Source organism: Cololabis saira, chromosome 17 (assembly GCF_033807715.1).
Source record: "Cololabis saira isolate AMF1-May2022 chromosome 17, fColSai1.1, whole genome shotgun sequence".
Lineage (NCBI taxonomy): Eukaryota > Metazoa > Chordata > Actinopteri > Beloniformes > Belonidae > Cololabis > Cololabis saira.
This window is the reverse complement of record NC_084603.1, coordinates 14720978-14744495: the sequence shown is the minus strand read 5'-3', so window position 1 is coordinate 14744495 and position 23518 is coordinate 14720978. Positions and strand designations below refer to the sequence as shown.

Sequence of the window (23518 nt, the reverse complement as noted above, 5' to 3'; positions counted from 1 at the left end):
CAGCATGGGCGAGGGCCAACAGCAAAGCCTCTGTTTCAAAGTTCCAGTTTACGACTGCTCACAACAATTTACAGCATCCAAATTTCATTTTCTACTCCCAAATCCTATCGCACATTATCCTGTACATTGCATTAGACTCCTAATCTCTTCTTTCTCTTCCTCCGCCGAAGAAAGGAGCGCCTTCATGATTAACCCACTTTACAGCAATAAATAAACGCATCATCCTGTAATGTACACCAGATTTAATTTGAAGGGAAAAAAGGGTCAGAGCGCTCAAATCACTGAAATGTAATGAAAAATAACACAATGCAGACACCATTGGGCGCCTTAGGAATTAATTTGAATGCTCCATAATTTTTTTTTCCTCTGGATTGGTTTGCTCTCAGCCAACTGACTGGCTTCTCCCCCTCACATGCGGCTAAGTGGAAAGACTTTCAAATATACAAAAAGAATAAGAAGAAACACGATCAGTCTGCTTAAAAACAAAATATCAAATGAACTTCTCCTCCATGTTTGTCACATGTAGCCCATGTTGCTTTTGGTTTCCCATCGTTTCTTTGCCTCGAACCTGCGAAAGAGAAGAAAAGACACATGGTGAGACGTCTATGAATGTGTCTCAGGTGTTGACCCGAATCCCTGCAGGTGAGATCCCCGGCTGATTCGGGCCACCGGAAAACAGAGCGCCGGCTGCAACGTCGTGAAGGCAAAACAGGCGTCACAGGTTTGTGTGTCGTCACTGGTGCGTTCGGTGCGGCGGGCGTCGTACCCCCAGGGTATGTCCTTCTTCCTCTTCTGCGCCGCCAACAGAGCCTCCTCTTCCTGCTTGAGCTTCACAAAATCCCGGCAATCAGCAGCTTTGGTGATTTTCACAGCCATCTATTTAGGGACAGGCAGAAAGGAGAGTCATGAGGGAGTGGAAACCAGTCTGCAGCAAGACGTTCCTGCTGATGTGTGAGGGAGACGTGTTGTTAAAGTCCCTGGTGTCTGTCTGTCTGTTTAGTTTAGTTTAGTTTATTTAGCACATACAATAAAAAATAACATCACACAAATAAGTGCAGTTAAAAGAAACTGTGCAGGGAGGAGCGAAATAAATAATACATCATAAAAATTGCATGCAGAACATGAATGAAAATACAAAATTAGTGTAGACCTATGATCACATGATCATGAAAATATGAATATTATGCTGAACAAATGGCAACACAGAATATGAAGTACAAAAGAAACATTAACAGTGGGAAAAGCAAGAGCTTTCTTGACTACATTGTTGAATTAAATGTTCTCTTGAGCGACTTGCGTTCTGTCTGCCCGTGCTGCCGCTGCACAACAACACCTCTGTCCTGCAGTTCAGCAACTTTTACATGACATACGTGAAGTTAGGTATGTTGAAACATCTCAGACATCAGAAAAAAGCCTGCATCACATGTGACCCGTGTTAAAGCAGCACAATGTAACTTTCAGCTTTTGTTGAGTTTGGCGGCTCCTTTGGACAAAAGCGGTAGTGCTTTACCAGAAAGAACACTACATTTCCCATGAGCACCAGCGCGTACTGCCGGAAAACTCCTGTGCCCGTCGCATTTGTTTTGATGGTGAATGAACGGGACGGACTTTCAAAACCACTTTTCTATTTTCAGCGGTCGTTTGCAGGATGGATAGCAAAGAGGTAATGTATCTATTTTTGGCTAAACAATATAATATGACGATGTTGAAAATCACTAAGTTCAACTTGGTTTTATTAGTGAAGTCACCCCCGCCCCCTGTGCTGTTTCAGCCAGTTAATGCGCCCCAAATTACAATATACGCTCTGGTTTTGTTCTACTGCACCTTTTTCCCGTCACGTTTTTTAGAGGGACTTCGTCATAAATTAGTAGTCCAACATACTTACTGACAAAATAAAAAAATACTTTATAACCTGTGAATAACTGAATGCTCATTCCTTATATTTTGCAGATCAGCTCTGCACAATTTTACAGTTCTTTACAGTTTTACAGTACTAGAACCCAAGACGAATCCCCTGAATGTGAAAACATCCTCCGATAAAACTTTTATTTTCTGCGTTTTTTTCGCTGCTTGGGCCATGATACCAGCTTCTGCTGAGCTCTGCGCTCCACGCCCCGCGCGGCTTTCGTCTCCACTACGAATTGGGAAGGAGGGGGAAGTGACGTATGCCGTAAAGCAGTCAAAGCCGTAAAAATGTGCAGTTTTTTTTAGTGTGGCAGGGTTCCTACCATGCTCCTCAAAGTTACATAGTGCCAGTGAAAGCGATACAGACCCCTCAGACCATGACAGAGGTGAAATTAAACCTGTTGGAAGTTGATGTACCATCACAATGACTCTGGAAATGTTAAATTAAGGTGGAAAAGTTACATAGTGCTGCTTTAACAGCTGTAAACATCCAACGCAATACTTCTTTATTTTGTTAACTACTGACTAGTTTCAGTTGAAGCTGTGACACACGAAACCAAAAATCAGTGAATGTTTGTCATCTGCTGGACCTTTTCCAAGTTTCAGCTCATGCATCAACCTTGAAACCGGTTCACGGCGGCATAAACCTGCAGAACGATCCATACCATGTGCTGGTTCACACTGAAACACAGTTTCATGTTTTTATTTTCTTAACGAGTCCAAACACGTTGAAGCACAGTGAAGTCGGCCGGAAGGTTCTCGGATCCTAAAAAGATTAAACTAATAACACTTTGTTCACAGTTATCACTCATGTCACCTCTCTTCTGCGCTGCATGCAAACACCATCCTGCGCAGGTTTGTACGTCGTGTGTTCAGTAGCAACTTTGTTGCTTGGATGCAGGAGCTCTTAGCAGCCTGTCATTACCGCTACTTCCTGATGTTGATTTGAAGTGTTAATGCTTTCACTTCTGCACAAATACACTCGTTTATTGATTGAATAGGTACGGATTCAAATCAGTTTGGGAAAAGAAATGAAAGGGAGGATGCATTTATGTGTGTGTGTGTTTGTGTGTGCATGCATGTGTCATCTTTTGCAATCTGCCACAATTTTGTGCATTTTTCAAGAAACTTTATTTAGTATCAATCTGGTTCATGTAGTATCAACAATGATGTGAAGATGATCAGGAATGGAGAGGTGTTGCAGATCAGGGGAACATGTTGGGGGTCCCCCAAACAGAGTTTGAACATCCTAAACTTCAATCGCTGCACGCTGTTTGGAATAATTTCAGTAACTTGTTTAATTTAGCTTTTAAAGGGAGACGGTGAATATTCACAGATTATAGCAGGTGGGAGAAAAAAAAGTCTTTGGCTTGCTCATACTTCTTTTAGTAAATTAAATATAGTTTGCCCAGGATGGAGAAACAAATTAGAAAGGATGAGGGTATTTCCTGAAACATGCAGGATGATTTATGCTAGACGGTAAACGTTGCAACTGATTTTTTTGCTCTTAATAGCCATTTACCAAACAAAAAGAAGCATGTGATCCAAATGTTTGTCAAAACACGGCCGTTCAGCTTGGAGGTGCAACTCATGGCGCTATAAGTTAATACTTTTAAGCTGTTGGTTTAAAGTCTCTCCCACACGACACTTCTTTTGTTCTTGACTAATGTGCAAATTAATGAACTAAATAAAATAACATTAACATTTTGTCTTTCTTAATATTAAAATGTTACAAAGGTGTTTTTTTCCCTTCACTCCTCAGGAATGTAAAAAAAAAACAGAAAGAAAAGGAAAGACTTTTCTGTCTGGAGCAACGCAGGCAGCCCCTGAAATCAGCAGAGAAGAGAATGACCGTGACTGCAAGAGGCAAACATTCAAATCCCAGGGAAGACATGTGCATATTGTGAAGCAGAATAATCCCAATAACCCCAGTCACACGGAAGCTCTGGAAACAAAGGGAAAAATCCTGCCGCTTCTTTCACTCCTGAGATAGGTTTATAATTCAAGCAAAGGCAAACTTTGATAAACAACTTGGAACAATTTCACCAAACCTTTGGGTAATTCTTTGTAATATTCAGAGCACAATCGAGGGGGGGAGGGAGAAAGTCTTAAGGTAATGAAGAAATGTGCCACCACTGTGCCACTTAAATAAAAAAAAAAAAAAAAGACCTGCTGGAAAAAAAATGTTTCAATTATAATTAAGTGGGATAAACTTTATTAGAAAGACTGAAACTAAAATATCTCCTAATGCATGCTGGGATTAAGCAGGTCAGAGCGAGCAGGCAGGAAAAATTAAACTCTAAAGGCTTTTTATCACCATATTTCAGGAACCAAGGGTGTAAAATGTTCTAATTTGGGATACATTAAAAGCCATAAAGGTCTTTCAAAAAGATTAATGGTACTTTGCTTGGATTTAAGATAAGGGCTCCGGCTGGCTGCAAGTACTGGGCTCCGGCTGGGCCCTCAAGGCATTCATCTATACAGTCACTGGAAGATTTGTGAGAGCGTCTGAATAACCTGAAGCGTACATGCTATGACAGTTCTCCAGTTCTTTGCCATTTTATAGGTTTTAAATTCCTCAAATCGTGTTTTCTCCTCTTAAAGAGAGTTATAACGGATGATTGCTCAGACATTTGCAGCAGATTTCAGGGTTGATAAAACCACTTCAGGGTGTTCCCCCTGCCCCTTGCTGGAGTGATTTAGCTGCTAAACACTTTTACGTTGCTCTGATGCATGCTGGGATGGTAAATCACAGGTTTATTAAATGTTTTTTTTCCTTTCTCTTTCTACTCCTACAAAACCAATAACAGCTATCGAGCTCTGGGTTGCAAAAAAAAAACCCAACACACACACACAGTGGTTCATTCTGCTAGCAAATCAAACAAAACTGCGTGATGCTAAATGGTTTCCGTTGGGGATTTATAGAGCTTTTTCTTTTTCATACACAAGGATTATCCATATTAACCATCTCTCCTGTGGAGTTGCATTTAAAAATGTCTTGAAAGCATGCCTTCGTCAACATTTCAGAAGCAAAATTAACGCACACACATTTTCATGGACCTCAGCTTCCCCCTCTTTTAAATTCACAACATAGCCTCTACTATGTTTAAAGTGTTAGAGGTCTTTAATTTTCATTTTTTTATCAGTTTATTCTACACTGCATGATTGTCTTTACCAGGGCTCAACATTAATGTCAAGCAAGTTACCTAGGAGACAGAACAGATCAAAGAGACAAAAAGCCCCTCAAATGTCTGATTAATCAAGCCTGCAAACAGCTTATTTCTTTTAGCCTGCATGCAAGTATGAAAATGAGATTCCGAGAGCAGTACATTGTGCAGATTTGTTCATTCTTATCTGAACAAAGCCAGCGGCAGCTTATTTCATGGATCACTGGCACTGTCAGCGCTGTGGCGCCAAGCAGGTGACGGCTCCTCTTTCTGTGGCGAGAACAAAATTAGCAAAAAGTCGGCACAAATTAGCCTCTCATATTTTCAGTAATATGACATTATTTTTCATTTACTTTTTTGATCCACTTTTCAGGATTTTTTTTCCCCCTCCCCATGCGTGCATCTTAGTGCCAAATCCTTTCACATCAGAGGCTGGTGAAAAATAAGAATGGAAGTAAAAAGCGGGATTAAAGGAAAGAGACAGGAAACCTCCTGCATGCCTTTTTTTTTTCCTTCTATTTTTTTTTAATGTGGCTCCTAAAAGGCAATTCTTCCCACTCCACTACATATTAATATACAATTAAGTGTCCATCACGGACTTGTTTTGGTGCAGCCTTTCTCTCTCTTGTGTGGCCTGTACGCAGCCTTGCTAAAAACAAGGTTTATTCAGAGGATTAATTCTCTGACCTTTGAAAGATTCGGAGGCAAAAAAAATAAAAAAATCACCCTGCACAATGCTGGCGCTGTTGCCGCACAGCAGCAGCAGCAGCGGCTTAGGGCCACTAGGAGGGTTAAGTCAATAGTACCGTTTTCTGTTCACTGGTGTTTGGGTCGTCATGGAGATTCAAGTGAAAACCTAAACATGGAGGCTTGGACAAAAGAAAAAAAATACAAAAAAATGTAAAGCTGCTATGTAAACCATACATAAGACAGGGGCAAGTCTATCTTAATAACGTTTTCACACCTTTTTTGTGTGTCTGTGTCTTTTACGGCATCATTACTGAGGCGTTTGATAAACGAGTAGCACGAGGATCACAAAAACACCGCGGCAATTAACGTGCGGAAAGACAATAGCTGGATGAAAGATGAGGAAAAAACGCATGTGCACAAAGTGTTAAAGCTCCTATTAACAATATGAAATAAATGATGGCTTTAAGGAAGAAATGGCCTTAAACCCATTCATAAATTTCCTATCCAGGAAGCCTCTTCCAATTAAAACGTGTGAGAGGTGGATTAACAAGGGCTATATGGCTTTGCCTCGCTAAATCACCTCCCCGAGCTGCTCTGCTGCATGTGACGTGTAAACGATTAATGACCAGCCTAATTCCTTTATCACACTACCTTAATGCCTAAATAATGTGGCCTTAGTCAACTTTGGAAAAGCAGGGCCATATAAGAAAGGAATGAATATCAGATTAGGCAGCTTGTGTGTTATTTCAGCATAATTTTCCGGGAGTGAGGCAGAGGGACCAGGGAAAGTGTGTCTCCGCTGCAAAGCCCCGGCGCTGCAGGATCACAGGCCGGGTCAACGGATCAAAAGGTCAATCGATACCACCCGTATCGCATTGAAAAGGAAGGAATACAAAGTGTCTTTTTAGTGAGTCCATCGCTGATCAGGGATCGATCAACTGCAGCATCAGCAGCTTCAGGCGTTGGTTATAAGGGCTGCCTTTCCCTTTATTTTCATGATCGGTTCACACGCAGGTTATCTAATTGATTAAGTGCAGAATCTAAAAGCTCACAGAGAGAATCTACTGAACAAGAAGAATGAATGAAAACGATCCTTATTATACAGTTACTTAACACGTTTCATAAAAGTTAAAGGATTATATTTATAATTTTAACTATGTCTAAAACTAATAATTAATACTCATTATTTAAACTTTTCCTTATTTTTCTTTGATTCTCTCTGTAAATGCGATGATATAATATTATTTTCTCTTCACAGCTGCAATAAACCATCTTCAGAGTGATTTAGTCAAAACTCTGTTATTATTATTATTATTACAACTGGAAACTAGTACCAGTAAAGAAATGACTTGATACACCTATTCAATGAATTTGAACACTTATTTGCTGTTCGTGTTAATTTAATGATTAATGACTTATTAAAAGATCAATCATGCGCTGATCAATGAGGAAGTTTAATCCGCTGCTCCGGACTGAACTGCTGTAATGTTTCGTACAATAACAGCAACATCACTATGAACGTATAACATCAACAGATGAAGGATATTAAATCCGGGGCCATAAGTTCAAACGCCCCAGCAGACGTTCACACAGGTTTATTGATCAGCCTCATACGAGCGTCCTGTGATCGTGCACGACAGGTACAGAGAAAACCACCCCAGGGATAAAAAAAAAACTAAACAGAGAGGCAGGTGTGGCTCCACTCTCTGTTCTGTTCATCTGATGCTGATACACGTGTCATGTCATCTTTGGGGAGAAGACAAAAAAATAAAAAAATAAAAAATCTCTAAAAGTTCGCCTGCTTTGTGCGCATTTCATTATCTCGCTTCTTCTGAGTAGGGTAGGCTTATTAGCAAGCTTTGAACTCACACTTACAATAATATGCCATCAACAGTTTTATAAGCTAATTAGAAAAAACAGTTTAATTAATGAGTTACTGGCAATAAAATGGCAATCATGTAAAAGGAAACCGAGGGTGCTAAGCTTCCACTACCACCAATTAAGGCCTAATTACAAACAAATTATATATGTGTTTTGCTGTGGGCTTTAATTTAAAAAAAATGGCTTTAATTAAAAGAGAAAACATGCTAATTAATTAAACAGCACACAAATCTACATTGAAAAGTATGCTTTGTCTATCAAGTAATTAATGAAATACAATAATCCAAATGAGATTCCCAGGCATTTGATAAAAGCTTAGTACCCATTTCAAAATCCATTTCAAAATTAATGAACGAACATTTAATGTGAGTCATCCAGCGATACAATAAAAGTTCATTCGGTGATAAACTGCTTGTGCTGAAGGAAAAAAATGAACAAAGAGGAGAGTTTCTAAACTCTGCAAAGTGGCCTGGGGGGGCTTGCAGGGGAGACCTGCTCCGACGTGGGGAGGGGAACATCAGAATCTGATAAAGCACACTTCCCACAAAAGCAGCGCTCATTAATTATTTGATTAACAAACACGGGGCGAGGCAGGGAGAAGGTGGTGAGAAGGAGGGGAGAAAAAAGGTGTTAAATAACATAAATATCATGAAACCCTCTTAGTTCAGCTCTTTGTTTCAACTAAGCCACCATGTCTCTTCTGACAAAATGCTGTACCACCTTTGTTTCGCGGCGTTTAAACGAGGCTTTCCAAAGGGTAGATTTCAAGGACAGTGGGGCTTTTCCTTTCAGCTGCTGCTGCTATTGAAATATGGACTCAGACATAATGAGTGCTATAATAACCATCCGCATGTTCAAAAGCCACAGAAAAAGCTCAAGTTAATACATATTCATGACTTTAATTATTGGACAATCTATTAGGAGTCCGTCCCCCCCCCCACTTCCTCTTCTAACAGTTTGACTAATCGGGTCAATCTTGCTCCAAACAGCCTCCATGCAAAGTTCAAGAAGCCACCGGTGCTGTACGGAGCCACGACAGGTTGAAAATATGACGCTTTAAAAAGACATTTTGTTGAACCAACAGCCGCTTCAGGCAATAAACTAACGAGTGATGTTGTAAACCTGAACGAGACTTCAACCAGTGAATCAGATGGAAACAAACAAGCTCTGAGAGGTCGTGGTCAATAGGGATGGGCGGTATGGACTAAAAAAATGTATCACGATAATTTCTGGCATTTATCCCGATAACGATAAAAATGACGATAAAAAAAAATACCTATTCAACTCCACCTTTTTAACTATAAATCTATCACCACATTCAGTCTTTGGAGCCCCCAAAACACTGCTCTAAAAGATACTAAACGCTACTAAACTACACCAATTAAATTGAATTAATAAAAACCAATTAAATGTGTTACACCCGTACTGCAAAACTGGAATGACTCCTCGCTCTCAGATCCGCCATGTTTGTTACACAAACACGTATCAACGGGAATCTTTCTTTCTTTCTTTCTTTCTTTCTTTCTTTCTTTCTTTCTTTCTTTCTTTCTTTCTTTCTTTCTTTCTTTCTTTCTTTCTTTCTTTCTTTCTTTCTTTCTTTCTTTCTTTCTTTCTTTCTTTCTTACTTGGCTCATTTCCTTCCTTCCTTCCTTCCTTCCTTCCTTCCTTCCTTCCTTCCTTCCTTCTTTTCTCCCTTCCTTCCTTTCTTTCCTTCCTTCCTCCCTTCCTTCTTTTCTCCCTTCCTTCCTTCCTTCCTTCCTTCTTTTCTCCCTTCCTTATTTCCTTCATCCTTCTTTTCTCTTTTCATTCTTCCTTTCTTTCTTCCTTTCTTCCTTCCTTTCTCCCTTCCTTATTTCCTTCATCCTTCTTTTCTCTTTCCTTCCTTCCTTCCTTCCTTCCTTCCTTCCTTCCTTCCTTCCTTCCTTCCTTCCTTCCTTCCTTCCTTCCTTCCTTCCTTCCTTCCTTCCTTCCTTCCTTCCTTCCTTCCTTCCTTCCTTCCTTCCTTCCTTCCTTCCTTCCTTCCTTCCTTCCTTCCTTCCTTCCTTCCTTCCTTCCTTCCTATACGTTGTGCATCGATTTAAAGCAGAACCATAAATCCGGCTTTACACAAAAACGTCATCAACAGGAATTTATCGTTTTTACCGCGAGATAACAAATTCTTACTGTGGGGAATTTTTTTGACGGTATATCGCGAACGGTAAAATATCGCCCATTCCAACGTTCGCTGCATTCTCGTACATGAAAGGCTGATCACTGATTCAAACGTCCACTAATCCAGCTACCTGGAGGAGCCGTGTGAGGGATTGCACCGCCGCGGCGGACATTGCAGTGTTTTAACAGCAGAGCTCCAACTAGGCGAGACGTTTTGTCCTCGTAGCAGAAACTTTGAGCATACACAGTCCGTGTGTGGGGGCTGTTTGTTTTTGTCAGATAGTTCAGGGAACCCCAACAGCAGTTCAACTATGTTTTCAATTTTTTTTTCTCGCTATTTAGCTCCTGGAAAGTCATGATATACACTTGACAGCCCTTTTGTGAGGGACTATAAAGACTTTCTGTTTTGAAATGGTAATGCCCCTCTAATAGCAGCGCCGAGTGCTACAGGGGACGGTAAACTCTAACGTGGCATGACAGGCTTTTGTCGAGGACTGCACCTACTTTCAACACTTTCAAGTTGCTAATAATTTCAAAACAACTAGAGCTGTGTTTTATAAAGTAGATATGCATTTGGAGAATAACTGGTGGTGTTGGGGAGGTAACATGAAAACATTCAATGTTTTAATTCAGAACTTTTGTTGACAATTCAGGTTAAAAACAGAACAAAAAACTGTTTAATATCATCCAAATATTTGAAACTGCTGAGTCCAATAAAGTTATGGATGCACAGAGAGTAATGATAATATTAAAAAAGGATGCACCAATATAGTGTTAATAACAAACGATAACAGAGATATTCTTATTTTTCCTGATTTGACAAAAATAAATTGTGAAGACTCACTTTTATATGTAATTTGTTGGTAAAATAAGAGATTAATTATTCATTAAAGAAAGATGACTGAATAAAGCAGTTTTTAAAGAAACTGAGTTAACATGATGGACTTTTATTAGCCATAATAACCGACGTCTGATTGACGTCTGACACAAAGATCAGACGTAACAGAGACCAGAATGAAAACAACTGAAGCTAAACCTGAGAAATTTGACCGTTTATGATAAACATTTGTTCATTTCTAAAGTGACCCACCGTCATATTTCAGAAAAGTTGAGGCAAACGTATTTGAGCAGTTACGTAATGCTTTAAAAACGTAGCAGGACACCTCACAAGTAATTGGGTTCATTGGTTGAGGCTCCGTAACGTGACTGTATATAAAAACAACATCTAAGGACGTCCTGCAGTGAAACAATGAACTTTTTTGCTCAACGTTCTGGAAAATGCAAGAGAAACAAATGTGATCTTGATTATTTAATTCTCTGAAAGGAAAAAAAACAAATATTGACAAAAACTACACATCTATTAATGGGTAAACCAATGAGAGACGGGGGGGGCGGGTCCTGCAGTCGTCGTTGGTTATCAGCTTTCTGCACCGGCTCATTTACCACGAATGACTGAAACATCAATCTGTCAAATATGAGCTGCTGGATGCTATCGTGCCTCCTGTCGGGCTTTGAGCAGTTTATAATGTGGATGTCAGTCACTCTGTGTTACGCTAATTACATAATTAATTAGCCCAGACGAAACTTGCTGTAGCTCCAAATAACGAGGAGTAATCAGAGGACGGAGACCTGAAAGACCAAGACCGATGAGAACTAGCAGCTTTTTACATTATTTTGTAAAGTTTGTGAAAAGAAACTGTGTGTATTTAGGAGGAAAATAAATCCTGCGTGCAATGTTTATGGGAATACATTATTTTAAAATAGTTTCAATATTTTCTTATCTAACGTTTTGCCATCTTGTGGCATCTTTGGCAATTTTAAGTGCTTTTATTTGAATAAAAAAAGAAAGTAAATATGTATTCATGAATTCACATAAAACAGGCATTTAGCCTTGAGAAATACTTAAGAGATTTCAAAGCAACCTTAAATTGTTTCATCCAAGCTGAGAATCTGAGATGTCTGACAGGTGAAAGACCGCGAGTCTCGTGAATCTGTATGGAGCTTTCAAATCAGCTTTTTATCAAATGACTTTAATGCTCAGGCTGAAAAGAGGAAAGTAGAGCAAATGGAAATCATTAATTGATTTTAATGAGCACAAAACAACAGAAACAAACACATTTTTGTCACATGAAAGGGGGATTCTGACAGCGAGCTCTCTGTCTCCCTTTCATTCCTCTTTGCTTTAAGGAGATAAGTAGAAATCGGTTAGATTGAGGATGTAAATACATTTAAACATTGTCATCCAACATGCACCAGCGTTTTCTTTACAAAACAATGCCTAGAGGGACACACGGGCCTCTCCACTTCTTCATAGCTGTCAGAATGCTTTTGCATTTTTTACAACGGAAACCTTTTCCTATTCTTCCAGTCAAAAGCCCGCCATTATCATGTCTTGGTGTTATGACCGTAAACAAATTAAACATCTAAGCCATTCCAACCCAAATGAGCCACTCAATTATAACCCTGAAATTGATTCTAGCCACAGTGGAGATTACTGATCCTTTAAAAGTTCATCACTGTGCTCCTGTCAAAGCTGAACAGGAGCCCTGTAAACAAACAGCGCTTCTACAACCGCATCTTCCCTCTTTTCCATATCCGCCACACGTGGGACTTCCCTTTTATTTGAATTGCAAAAAGTAAACACATTCAACTTTGCAGCACTTTGGTGTCAGGGATTTCAAAATGGTCAATTTCTTATTCCCTTGAAATGAAGTTATCGCCGCATTACAATGAGTTACTGCTGCCAAATTGCTGTCACGTTCCCATCACAGTTCTGGCAAGACACGAGGCAGGTGCCAGGGAGGAGAGAACCTCAGCTCAGGCTAAAACCAATCCAACGGCGCTGTAAGAGGCTTTCTGAAAGTACAGCGCAGGTGCCACTCAGAGGAGCTTTCATTTAACTCCCCCATATTTGACCAGTCTACTCACAGTTAAGATGGGAATATGAAAGGACTTAGATGCCGCAGAGAAACACCAGGCCACCTACTGTACGGTACAAATGCTCCGCTTAAGCACAAAGCCTTGTTTTAGGAGCATACTTATCAATACGAGATGGAGAAGACTTTCAGGGGGCAGGCAAATTAACTCTGAATATTAATGAAGGATTGAAATATTATCCATCTTTGATATTAGTCACATCGTACATCATTTTTTTTTTTTGCCGTACTTATTGTGTGAGTTCCTGCAGTCGCAGATGTTTTCTGGGATGTCTTGATACGTCACTGTGGTGTTTTTGAGATACTAAAACTAGAAAAAAAAAAAAGAATTGAGGTGCTCCAGGTACATGAGGGAAACATGACCTTTCTTTTTCCTCCAAGACATCAACTCCCCACTGAATAATCAAAACAAACCAAAGGTTAACAGTCTGGCTGAAAAATGTAAAGCAAAAAGAGAAACTGTGTCTAACAAATAAGTAGATCTTGGTGTGAAAGACCAAATCACCACTCCGGGGGCAGTTTAGTTTAGATATCTCATTGAAACAATTTTGAATGAACTGAGCGAATGAATTAATCTCCAGTTATGAAGAAGGGCTGCAGTAGGTGCCATAACTTTAATTTGATTAATGCTGAACTGTTTTTGTTTTGGGTTTTTTTTTCTGGTGAGGCAATCCAAAGGACACTGTTGGAAAATAAAAAGGCATATAGAGAACAATAGTTCCTGAATCAGTGGCCCCTCCCATTTTTTAATGCATTTAAAAGTAAAACCTGATGTTTCCTCTTTGTGTTGCCACGATTATCAAGTGTAAAAGCTTATGTGATGCTCTAAGCAGAATGCATTAAACAAAACAAAGAAATGTAACTTTGATGCTGAGGGAGCAGCCATTCCTTTGGTGGAGAAGTAACACTGCAGCTGTGCCTTTTTTAACCACAATTACATATGTGTGGGGGCTACATTTTATGCTAAATTAGTTTCAAACCACTTGATCCTAGATGCCTGCCAAGACGGTTAGTTACAAAACTTCAGGCAGTGCATTTAGGGACATGCACACTTCAAAGGTATGAAACTCTTACCTGGAGTATGATTTAACAGTTGGCTTGAAAGCAATGTACCCTTCATTAAAAAGCAGAGCCAAAAGTCCTTTAGACACTGCAGCACTTCAAAACTAAGGGGAGGGCTTTCCATTAACTCAATGGAAAAGGGCTGCAGGACTGAATGGTGGATGTCTGCGTGTGTTTTTGTTCCTCTATGTCTTTGCAGCAGAAATGGCCACGGATCCATTAGCCTGATTTGTCACAGCAGGAGCACCCCAAAGATCTCTTATCAGCTCAACGTACCTCTCGAGTGGCGAGTCTGTCACTCATCTCCTCCGCCTTTTCAAAGTCCCCTTCAGCGATGGACTTCTCTATGTTCCTTTCTAGGCCGGACTGCAGAAGAGACGGGGGGAAGAAAAAAAAAATCAGATTTTTTTTCTTCTTTTTTGGGAAATAAGGATAGAGGGGAAAAAAAAATCAAAGAGTAACTTCAAAAGTCCTCAGGGCCCTATTTTTAATATGATTGCCATTACCACAAATATGTAGATTTCACTTCACAAATGAAAACCGTTTTGATTGGATATTAGTCGGGAAATCTTAGAAATGCTACAGGAGATTACCAAACATAAATGTGATTCTTTAATTACACATTTCCATTACAGGCCTAAGCAAAAAAAAAAAAAAGTAGGGGGTGTTGCAGAGAAGCCCCCGTTCACTGACGGGAAGCCAGTTAAGGAGGAGAGCACCGGATTTCTTCAGCCCCTCAAAATTTGGTCATGGTATGAAAATGCACCGGAAAGAGGCAGTAATCATTAAGTTGTCCTGTCTAAATATATTTTTGATTCCGTGTAAAAGTACAAGGACATTTACCAGCAGATTTTAAATTAAACAACTTAGGGAAATGATTTTTCTTCTACCTCATAAATGAAAGTCAAACTCTTTAAATGTGGTTAAGGTTACTGAGGAGTAAGCTGTTATTGGATGATTTCAGACATCTGGTAGCTATGGTATACGTAACTCTTTCTCACACAACTCTGTAAAAGTCTTTTCAGAATTAAAATAATATATTAATTACAAGGAACTGCACTTGAAGAGTGGAGGAGCCCCTCATTATGTTGATGTAGCAAGTTCTGTTTCATTCAGCTTGTTAATTATTTCTTTTATCCCTTCATATTTGCCCACTTCAGAATGGCTCTAAAAATCAGCAAAAACTTAATTTTATGCTGTTCTGAGATAAATTAACTGCAAAATACTCCAAAATAATCATTAAAGGGATTTCAAAATGAAATTAGAGCAATTCCCATTGACTGGGTCGGGTTAAAATGTTCTTCAAGCTTGCAAATATTTTGCTTCATTGGCAATTTGCGAGCCAAGTTCATTCATCTTTGTAGTCGAATGAAAGAAAGTTTCGTTTTCATTATTTTAATTAGGAATTCCACAAAAGTAGCAACGCATATCTTTTATATAACCGTTCATTTTCACTGTTTCAGCTGCAGTCACAGAGGTTGTACGAGGTTCTCTAGCAATGTCTCCTTTTGTCAAACAGCATGTACATTTTCATTTTTTTTCCCTTCAGATGAAAACCTACATCTCACTTTAATCTTAACCACAACAGAGAGAAGATTCATCCTAATCTTATCACTAAACATGGCTGAACATAATCCCTTACATTCTTCTCACTGTCAGGTTGACTTACTACAAAGGGTTCTTCTAATCCTCATGTCATATCACATAAAACAATGAGAAGATACAGTGGCACCGAGACACAAAGGATGTGAAGGTGTTACTAACAGCTACGACAGACATAGAATTAAACTTCAGAAGATAAGTTGGAAGGAAGTCTTTACCTTTGGAGCGGGTTTGGAGCAGGCAGGGGGTTGAAATCGATCATTCACACCAAAATACTGCGTAAGCTCGTTCCAGTGTTTCTCCTGCTTCTCTTGATGCTGTCTGACGGGGAAAAAAGAAAGAAAAATCTTTTAATGTTAACTGCATGTGGATCAGCGTAACGGTGGTTCTGCTCCTTCTTCAAACTGGATTTTATTATTACATGTTTTTAATGTAGAAAAACACGCATTTGTGAAATAAAGGTGACGGTTTCTTCCTGAAAAACACCACTTCACCAATTGCATATTTCATTTATAAAAACATAATATTCTTTGCATTATTATCTGCAAAACTCATTATAATGTGCTTGTGTATTATGATCAAGAAAATATCATTTAGATTTGGGAATCCCATGACCCTGAATAGGATCGAGGTGGGTGGATGGATGGATGGATGGATGGATGGATTTAGACACAGTCACTTGATTAGACTTATATAAAGTGACCCCAATGATAATGTAAAATCTTTACAACAGTACCTCTTCACTGGTGTAGAAACAGCACAATGAAGAGAAACATCCTATTTTTATCCCAACTCCAAAGTTATTTTCAAGAGTTTTCATCCATTTCTGATTCAATGACGCCGACTGTTAATGTACGTTTTTAATTTCTATTTCATCAATACAAATATAACAAAAATCTGTTTATATTAACTTAATGGACTACAAAGATTTTCCATTAAAAAAAAAGATATTTGTTATTCTATTTGCTTAAATAAATAATCTATGACAGCTGAACTAATGTCGCATGTCATGCCGACATTATGTCAACATCGACCAGCTGATATATAGTAAAAATTAGAGAAGTCCATTCTGTTTGTGCTTTTCATTGATAGAATGACCAAATAGCTCCCAAACTGTCACTACACACACACACATTAATATATATATATATATATATATATATATATATATATATATATATATACACATTTTTGCATACACATACATACATACATACATACATACATACATACATACATACATACATACATACATACATACATACATACATACATACATACATACATACATACATACATACATACATACATACATACATACATACATACATACATACATACATACATACATACATACATACATACATACATACATACATACATACATACATACATACATACATACATACATAGTACACACCTTCTCATTCAAACAAATGGGGGAAGTGTGTCCAAACTTTTGGTCTGTACTGTGTATATATATATATATATATATATATATATATATATATATATATATATATATATATATATATATATATATATATATGACTAGTAATTAACTTTATAAACCAAATAAAATGTATATATATCTTCTTCATCATCTCCACACCATTTACATTCACTTTTTCATCAGGGTTTTCATCACATCAACTGTTTATCCCAAAACACTTAACTTTGATACTTGAATGATTTGAATTATCACATTTTGATGTGCACATGATGATATTAACCTCAAGAACAGTATGTGAGTATATTTGGGGTTCAAGTCAAATGAAAATGAACAGTTTGGACTTCTTACAACATGGTTTTAAAAGTCAACAACACATTCATGATTTCAATACCAAATAATCAGAAATGTAAAGTTAAGTTGTACATTGTAATTTGTGCAGCAAAAAGCTGATGTATTTTTCGGCCTTGACAGACCAACAGTTTATGCTGAAGTGGCATGTATATTTAGATATTTCGCATTAGAAATGTATTTCATAGGACTTGCTATAATTTCTTATTAACAACAATTACTATCCACAAACTTCACTGAGTGACACTGTGTTAAGTTGGTACCTCATCTCTGCTGGCTCTTCACTTTTTGTTCCTTAAATGACAAAGAAGATATTTAATCAACTTTTTACATAAGATAAGATAATCCTTTATTACTCCCTCAATGGGGGAACTCACATGTTAGCAGCAGTACACTTAACACACACATGCAGGGAAGGGGGTAAAAAAGTAAAAAATATATATAATTACAAGATATAGACAGTATATACATTGCGATGGAAATAAAAGTAGTGCGAAGTGCATTTGATAAACACCAGCTTTATTTATGTATTTAATTTAACCTTTATTTAACCAGGTAAGTCAGTTGAGAACAGTTTCTCATGTACAATTACTACCTGGGCAAGAAGCAGCACAAAGAGTCAAGCACATACAATCACACGATATATAAAAAACACACTACATAACAAAAATGTTATGCTATGTTGACAGAGGTGTCAAGTAACAAAGTACAAATACTTTGTTACCTTACTTAATTAGAAATTTTGGTTATCTATACTTCACTGGAGTAATTATTTTCCAGACTTTTTACTTTTACTCCTTACATTTTCACGCAATTATCTGTACTTTTTACTCCTTACATTTTAAAAACAGCCTCGTTACTCTATTTCATTTCGGCCTTTAAATAAAAACTATCCAGTTAAATTGCTCCATCCGGATAGAGTGAATTTGGTTGTGGTTGTTTCAGATGTTCTTGTCCAGTTTTGTTCTTACATCCGTTCCCTCAGATTCCTGCAACTAAACTTGGATGTACATTCCAATAAAGGTTAGGATAAATGATAACATGCCTCTGAAGTTTGACTTTTTGCACCATTACAATACTTATAGGCAATTAGTCATCATATCTCCTGCTCTCTGAAACACATGTTAATGCTCAATAGTACACATATATGCTTCTTTAATATATTTGCATTATACTAAGATCCATTAATGTTAATGGCTTTTGTCCTTAATGGCTTTTTTCCCCCCTTACATTACTTTTACTTTTATACTTTAAGTAGTTTTGAAACCAGTACTTTTATACATTTACTCGAGTAAAAAAGTTGAGTTGATACTTCAACTTCTACAGGAGTATTTTTAAACTCTAGTATCTATACTTCTACCTGAGTAATGAATGGGAATACTTTTGACACCTCTGTATGTTGTATGCTAAACAGAGTTTTCTTAAATACATACAGTAAAACACTTTATTACATTATAACATTCTGCTACCTTTCCTGTGTCTTCTTCTTTTTCTTCTTTGGGGGATTTTTGTTGCCTTAAATTCTTCTTTCTTCTTCCGGAGCTCCTGGAATTTCTACATGCACAGAAAAAGGTTAATATCCCAACACCAAGATCTGTTTCCCACCATGCATTTTAGGCTTTGCATCTTTGCAGTTTAGTGTCAGTTCAGGCTGAAGCAGGTCTGAGGATATTATTATATTATTACACAGGACAACACTGAACAGCTCTTTGTTGCAGAATGAGCGCTTGCTCCTTGTATGTCAAAACAACAACTTACCTGCCACATGTCCTGGGAAACCCCAGGCAGGCTGCATGCAGGATTATCGATCAGAGCATCGATAGGAGCATCGATGACAGAATCACTGGCCGGGAGATCCGGGATCAGGGATGCTGCAGTCGCTGCATCAGCAGCAGAAAGCTTCTCCTCGTCTACATCTTCCTCCTCGTCTGCACTGAGGTCGTCATCGGTAAACCCTTTAGGCAGCAGTCCGCTGTACATTCTGAGTAGTTAGTATTATCATTTAACTGGTGTTTATCTCTTCGCTACATCGGATAATTCTTCACGTGTAAACTGTTGTTTCTGTGTGAGCTCGCATTTCCGGGTATACACCGTGACGTCACATTTTTACGAGGAGCTCATTGGCTGAGAGCTTTGCGCAGTCAAACTGCGTCGAGCGAGGACTAAAGCCTGATTTATGGTTCTACGTCAAATCGACGCAGAGCTACGCGCGTAACACTGCGTCGGTGTAACGCAGAACCATAAATCAGCCTTGAACAAAAGCACCGATTGGCTGTTTTTAGTTAAATTAAAGGATATACATTTAAATTACATTGTTATTGTTTTTTTGTTGTTGCTGTTCATTTATTTTATTTTATTCTTTTGCTTGTAGAGCGATAGTAAATCATTTACGGTGACATATATCAGCTCAGAATATACGCACGTTTATTTGGAGTTATAGTAGTTGTTATAAAAGCCTGTTTTGTTCCTAAAGTCTCCCAAAAAAGCTGTTTATGGACCATTTCTAATTGAGGTGAGCCGGGTCACTAACAGATCCGTGAAATGGCGGAAATCATTCAAATACTAACCCACGTATGTGTCATGTTCTGGGTGAGATAAGTTCCCTTCTTTGACCAGTAGTTCGCAATTTGCTCAAAACGCTTTGGGCATTACATTATTATTAGAATGATTAGCATGCAAATCTTGTATAGCCCCTGGCACTGGCACAGGCATCTACCCTTAAATTGCTCTTTCACAGTCATTCACATTAGGTTCTCTTTTGGTTGCATCTTATTGCAAGGACCATAATATGCATAAATCCCAGCCTGCATTTTGTGGCCAATATGAATTGAGCATAAAGGAAAAGACCCATAAGAGCAATGTTTATGTGAAAAGGTCACATATTAGGCTATACTATATGTAACTTTAGTAATATTGTACTAGTAGTAAGTTGCAGTAAGTTTATTTTCAGTCCAGCTTGGAGTGTTTTAAAGTTTATAAACTGAAATTGTGCATTAATGCACAATGTTTATAATTGGCAACAGTTTTGTTTTAAGATGATATTGCTGAAATTCCTGCTAGATTAGTTAGTGATTATCTGAGACAATTGATTGAAAGCATGTTTATGTAATATTTATATTGTCTATATACTTATATGGATAATTATGTAATAACAGGCATGTTTACAGAGTATTTATATAGATTATATTTATATGGATATTGTGTAGATATAATACTGTAATAGCAATAATGTAAATCCATAGTGTTATAAAGGGGTAGGAACTAGGAAAAAGTGTATACTTCTTCCTACTCGTTTTTTTCGAACATATGTTTGAAGACGTAAATGTTTATCTTTTTTATTATTATTTTTACTTTCATTTTATATAGATGTTTGAAATAAAAATTCATTCATCATCATCATCATCATCATCAAAAGCACTCTGAGACATTAGGATGAATTTAACTTTATTAGGTCAAATGTAAAATATTATTTTATTCCAGCCTCTGAAAATATGTGTATTTGTTGCTGTATCAGGGTTTAATACAAAATCATACCCTCCTTCACCTTTTCTTTACTTGAAATGAGTGATTTTCCGTCCGTTCCATCCGTATGCTTAAAGTTGGCCGATGAGAATTATGCTATATTGAATGTCATCTTGATGATGTAGAATATCTCATCCTCTGAAATATGCAATCATTAACTGGTATCACTCACTCAGCATTATCGTGACTTTAATTACATGTGTGACAAGTTCATGAACACATCAGTGACTGAAGGTAAATGAGAGTCAAAAGTCTTGTTAATACTAAACAATTTCGGTTTTACAGGTCTGAATCATTTTCTTATTGATTAGTGGGCTTTGTGTGCTATTTCACACTTGAATTAATGTCTCTCAGCTTTCTCACCACCCATGTCTCCCTCGCTCTCCCTCTCTCTCACTCCCTTTCTCCCTGGCACGTGCTCCAGTTCATTATTTCTGTCATTTCTTGGTAATTTGGAGTTGGCTTTTTAAAACTTAGAGCCTCTTATTAAGTTTCGGCCATGGTGGATAAGAGGCAGGCCTGTAAGAGCACAGAGATAAACTAATCATCTTAAAACCCTAATTATTAGTATCTTACTGTGACAGACTGTTTTTGCGAGCCAGCCAAATTGAGCCTCAAATGAGGAAAGGCATATCTGTGGAAGTGGTAATAATTTTAAGTCATCTCGATCTGGCTTGGTGTGGCAGAATTCATTAGTGGAGATTAGCACTGTGTGTACAAAGTAAATGAGATATCTAATAGCAAACGTGGAGGTCTGGGGACTCTTAATTTCCTCCCCAGTATGACGGATGATGTTAAGAGGTGATTATATATGTATATTTTAACACTGTGGCTTCAGCTATGTAGATTTGTCTGCTCCTTCACCAAGCAGCAACACTAAACAGTGTCACTAAACTGTTGACCTCTCCCCTTCTGCAGAGTTTCTGCTGCAGAGAGGTGAGAAAAAAAGAACCCCAAATCAGATTAAACTGTGTTACACTGATGCAGAAGCAAGCTGAGTTTTTGTGAGGACGTGAGGGAGGTTAATTATGTGTGTAAGGAGAAGGTTGGGGAAAAAATAATAAGATTACAAAGAATAATTTGCTGATATAATTACACCAAAATTGGGTACACACAATCGTAAAATACATGTATTGCTTGACCTGGGTTAGCCAGTGAAATAAATCCTCCTTCTATAGCCTTTGTTAATTTGTTTTTATCATCTCCAAGTGGTGTTTGTGCAGGCAGTTCAATTTGCATGTGTAATTCCACTGTGCAAATTGACAACAAGTAGATAATTCGAGGAAATAGGCTGGTTGCAGGCCCCTGCTATCTTCCCAAGCCTATTCATTTTGAGGAACCGCTGAGGCATGAAACTCATACATCAACTATTTCCTGACAATGCTTAGGCTTATTGTCCCCTAAAATGTCATTACAGCCATTATTTATGAAGCTAATTCATTTATTAAACCATATTTACTCTGACAGAATTTGTCACATTCTATCCATATGCTGAGCATTGCTTTTGAACATTGTTTCTCTATGAGTATGCAAACACGTACAGCTCACACGTTTTGAATCAGCCATTCACGTTTCTCATTAAAGTTGGAATATTAGCAAAAAATAACATTAATCCATAGCATTTATTGACTTTCTCATGGAAATATTTTTATTTTTTCATGGCTGTAGCATTCCTTTATGTACATCTGTCCTGAGAGAGTAGTTAATGAAGGTAATCAGATGGACTGCAACTATTTTAGAAGCGCTGATAATTCACCTCCACCAGCAGTTTCCTTTTCTGCGGGATGGTGTATTTAATACGTTACAGTCTGACGGGATGTTGTAGAGTTCTTGCATCAACCCTCCTGTCCTGTTGCTGCTGACTTGTGGTTCTGTCGGTTTAATGCAGCACACTTCATGACAGTGTGGATAATTTTCAATTGTGAGCAATGAAGTAACACATAAGGGGGGTCATAAATTTTAATGTTACAAGTTCTCTCTGGATAATTCCATCACACCATTCTCCTGCATCTCTTCCTTTGGACTTACCTGTCACCCAAAAGCACTTATCACAGCAGTGGCGACGAGTTGTGTTTGAACTGTTTTACAATATTGATTTGGAGGCATGACATTTTAATTAATACTGGGTGTTAGCTGTCATACAGGCAACAGCCTCGCTGGTTGGAATACGAGACAGGCAAGGTGGGGGCACTGACGATAAGACTAAAGTACTTAGGGGGGGAAAGGCTCTAAAAAGGGATCAATGTGGAAGGAGAGAGACAAGTCATGGGTTGACTTTAGGGTGAAAAAAAAAAACAACCCAGTAATATCTGTGCACACTGTATTTCTGTCAAGGCCCATTCTCTGCCCGATTACACAATTCATTGAGACACGGCGTGCCCTCTGTCTTCCACAGGTTGCAGAGCACATCATGTTATTGGAAGTCGGCGTTGCCAGCAGAGCCAAAGCCTGTGTGCTGAGAGACAACCAGGAGCAAATTAGGTAACTTTGTAGCACTCCGTTGAACAGCAATAAGCTTTTAGGGCTTAGCAAGCATAAACACATTAAACTGATGAGATTCATCAGCACTCTAGTGTCAAATCTATTGAGCCCACAGGCAGAGCTCAAACACTGCAAACTGCAACTGTTGGAGAAAAAACTGTGTTGTGGCCTCTGTATGTTTTCCAGTTTATCCAGAACCCGCCGTGTGATCTTCTGGCTGAAACATGAAACCTCGACTTTCATACTGATTTACCGTTGGAAAGGAAAATGTTTAACCCCTTAAGCTAAATTGAATAACAAAAGGTTTAATATACAGCGGA

General features: G+C 38.2%; 1 protein-coding gene across 1 annotated transcript; it reads right to left on the bottom strand.

The window, feature by feature from the left end:
• Positions 1-225: 225 nt before the first annotated feature.
• Positions 226-19282, bottom strand: fam204a (family with sequence similarity 204 member A). The gene is made up of 7 exons (XM_061745129.1): positions 18954-19282; positions 18665-18749; positions 17459-17489; positions 15613-15715; positions 14069-14158; positions 767-876; positions 226-568 (listed from the first exon to the last, which is right to left on the bottom strand). Exons 1-7 carry the CDS (start codon positions 19173-19175, stop codon positions 517-519), a joined length of 693 nt encoding a protein of 230 aa, XP_061601113.1. The 5' UTR covers positions 19176-19282; the 3' UTR covers positions 226-516.
• Between the last annotated feature and the right edge of the window lie 4236 nt (positions 19283-23518).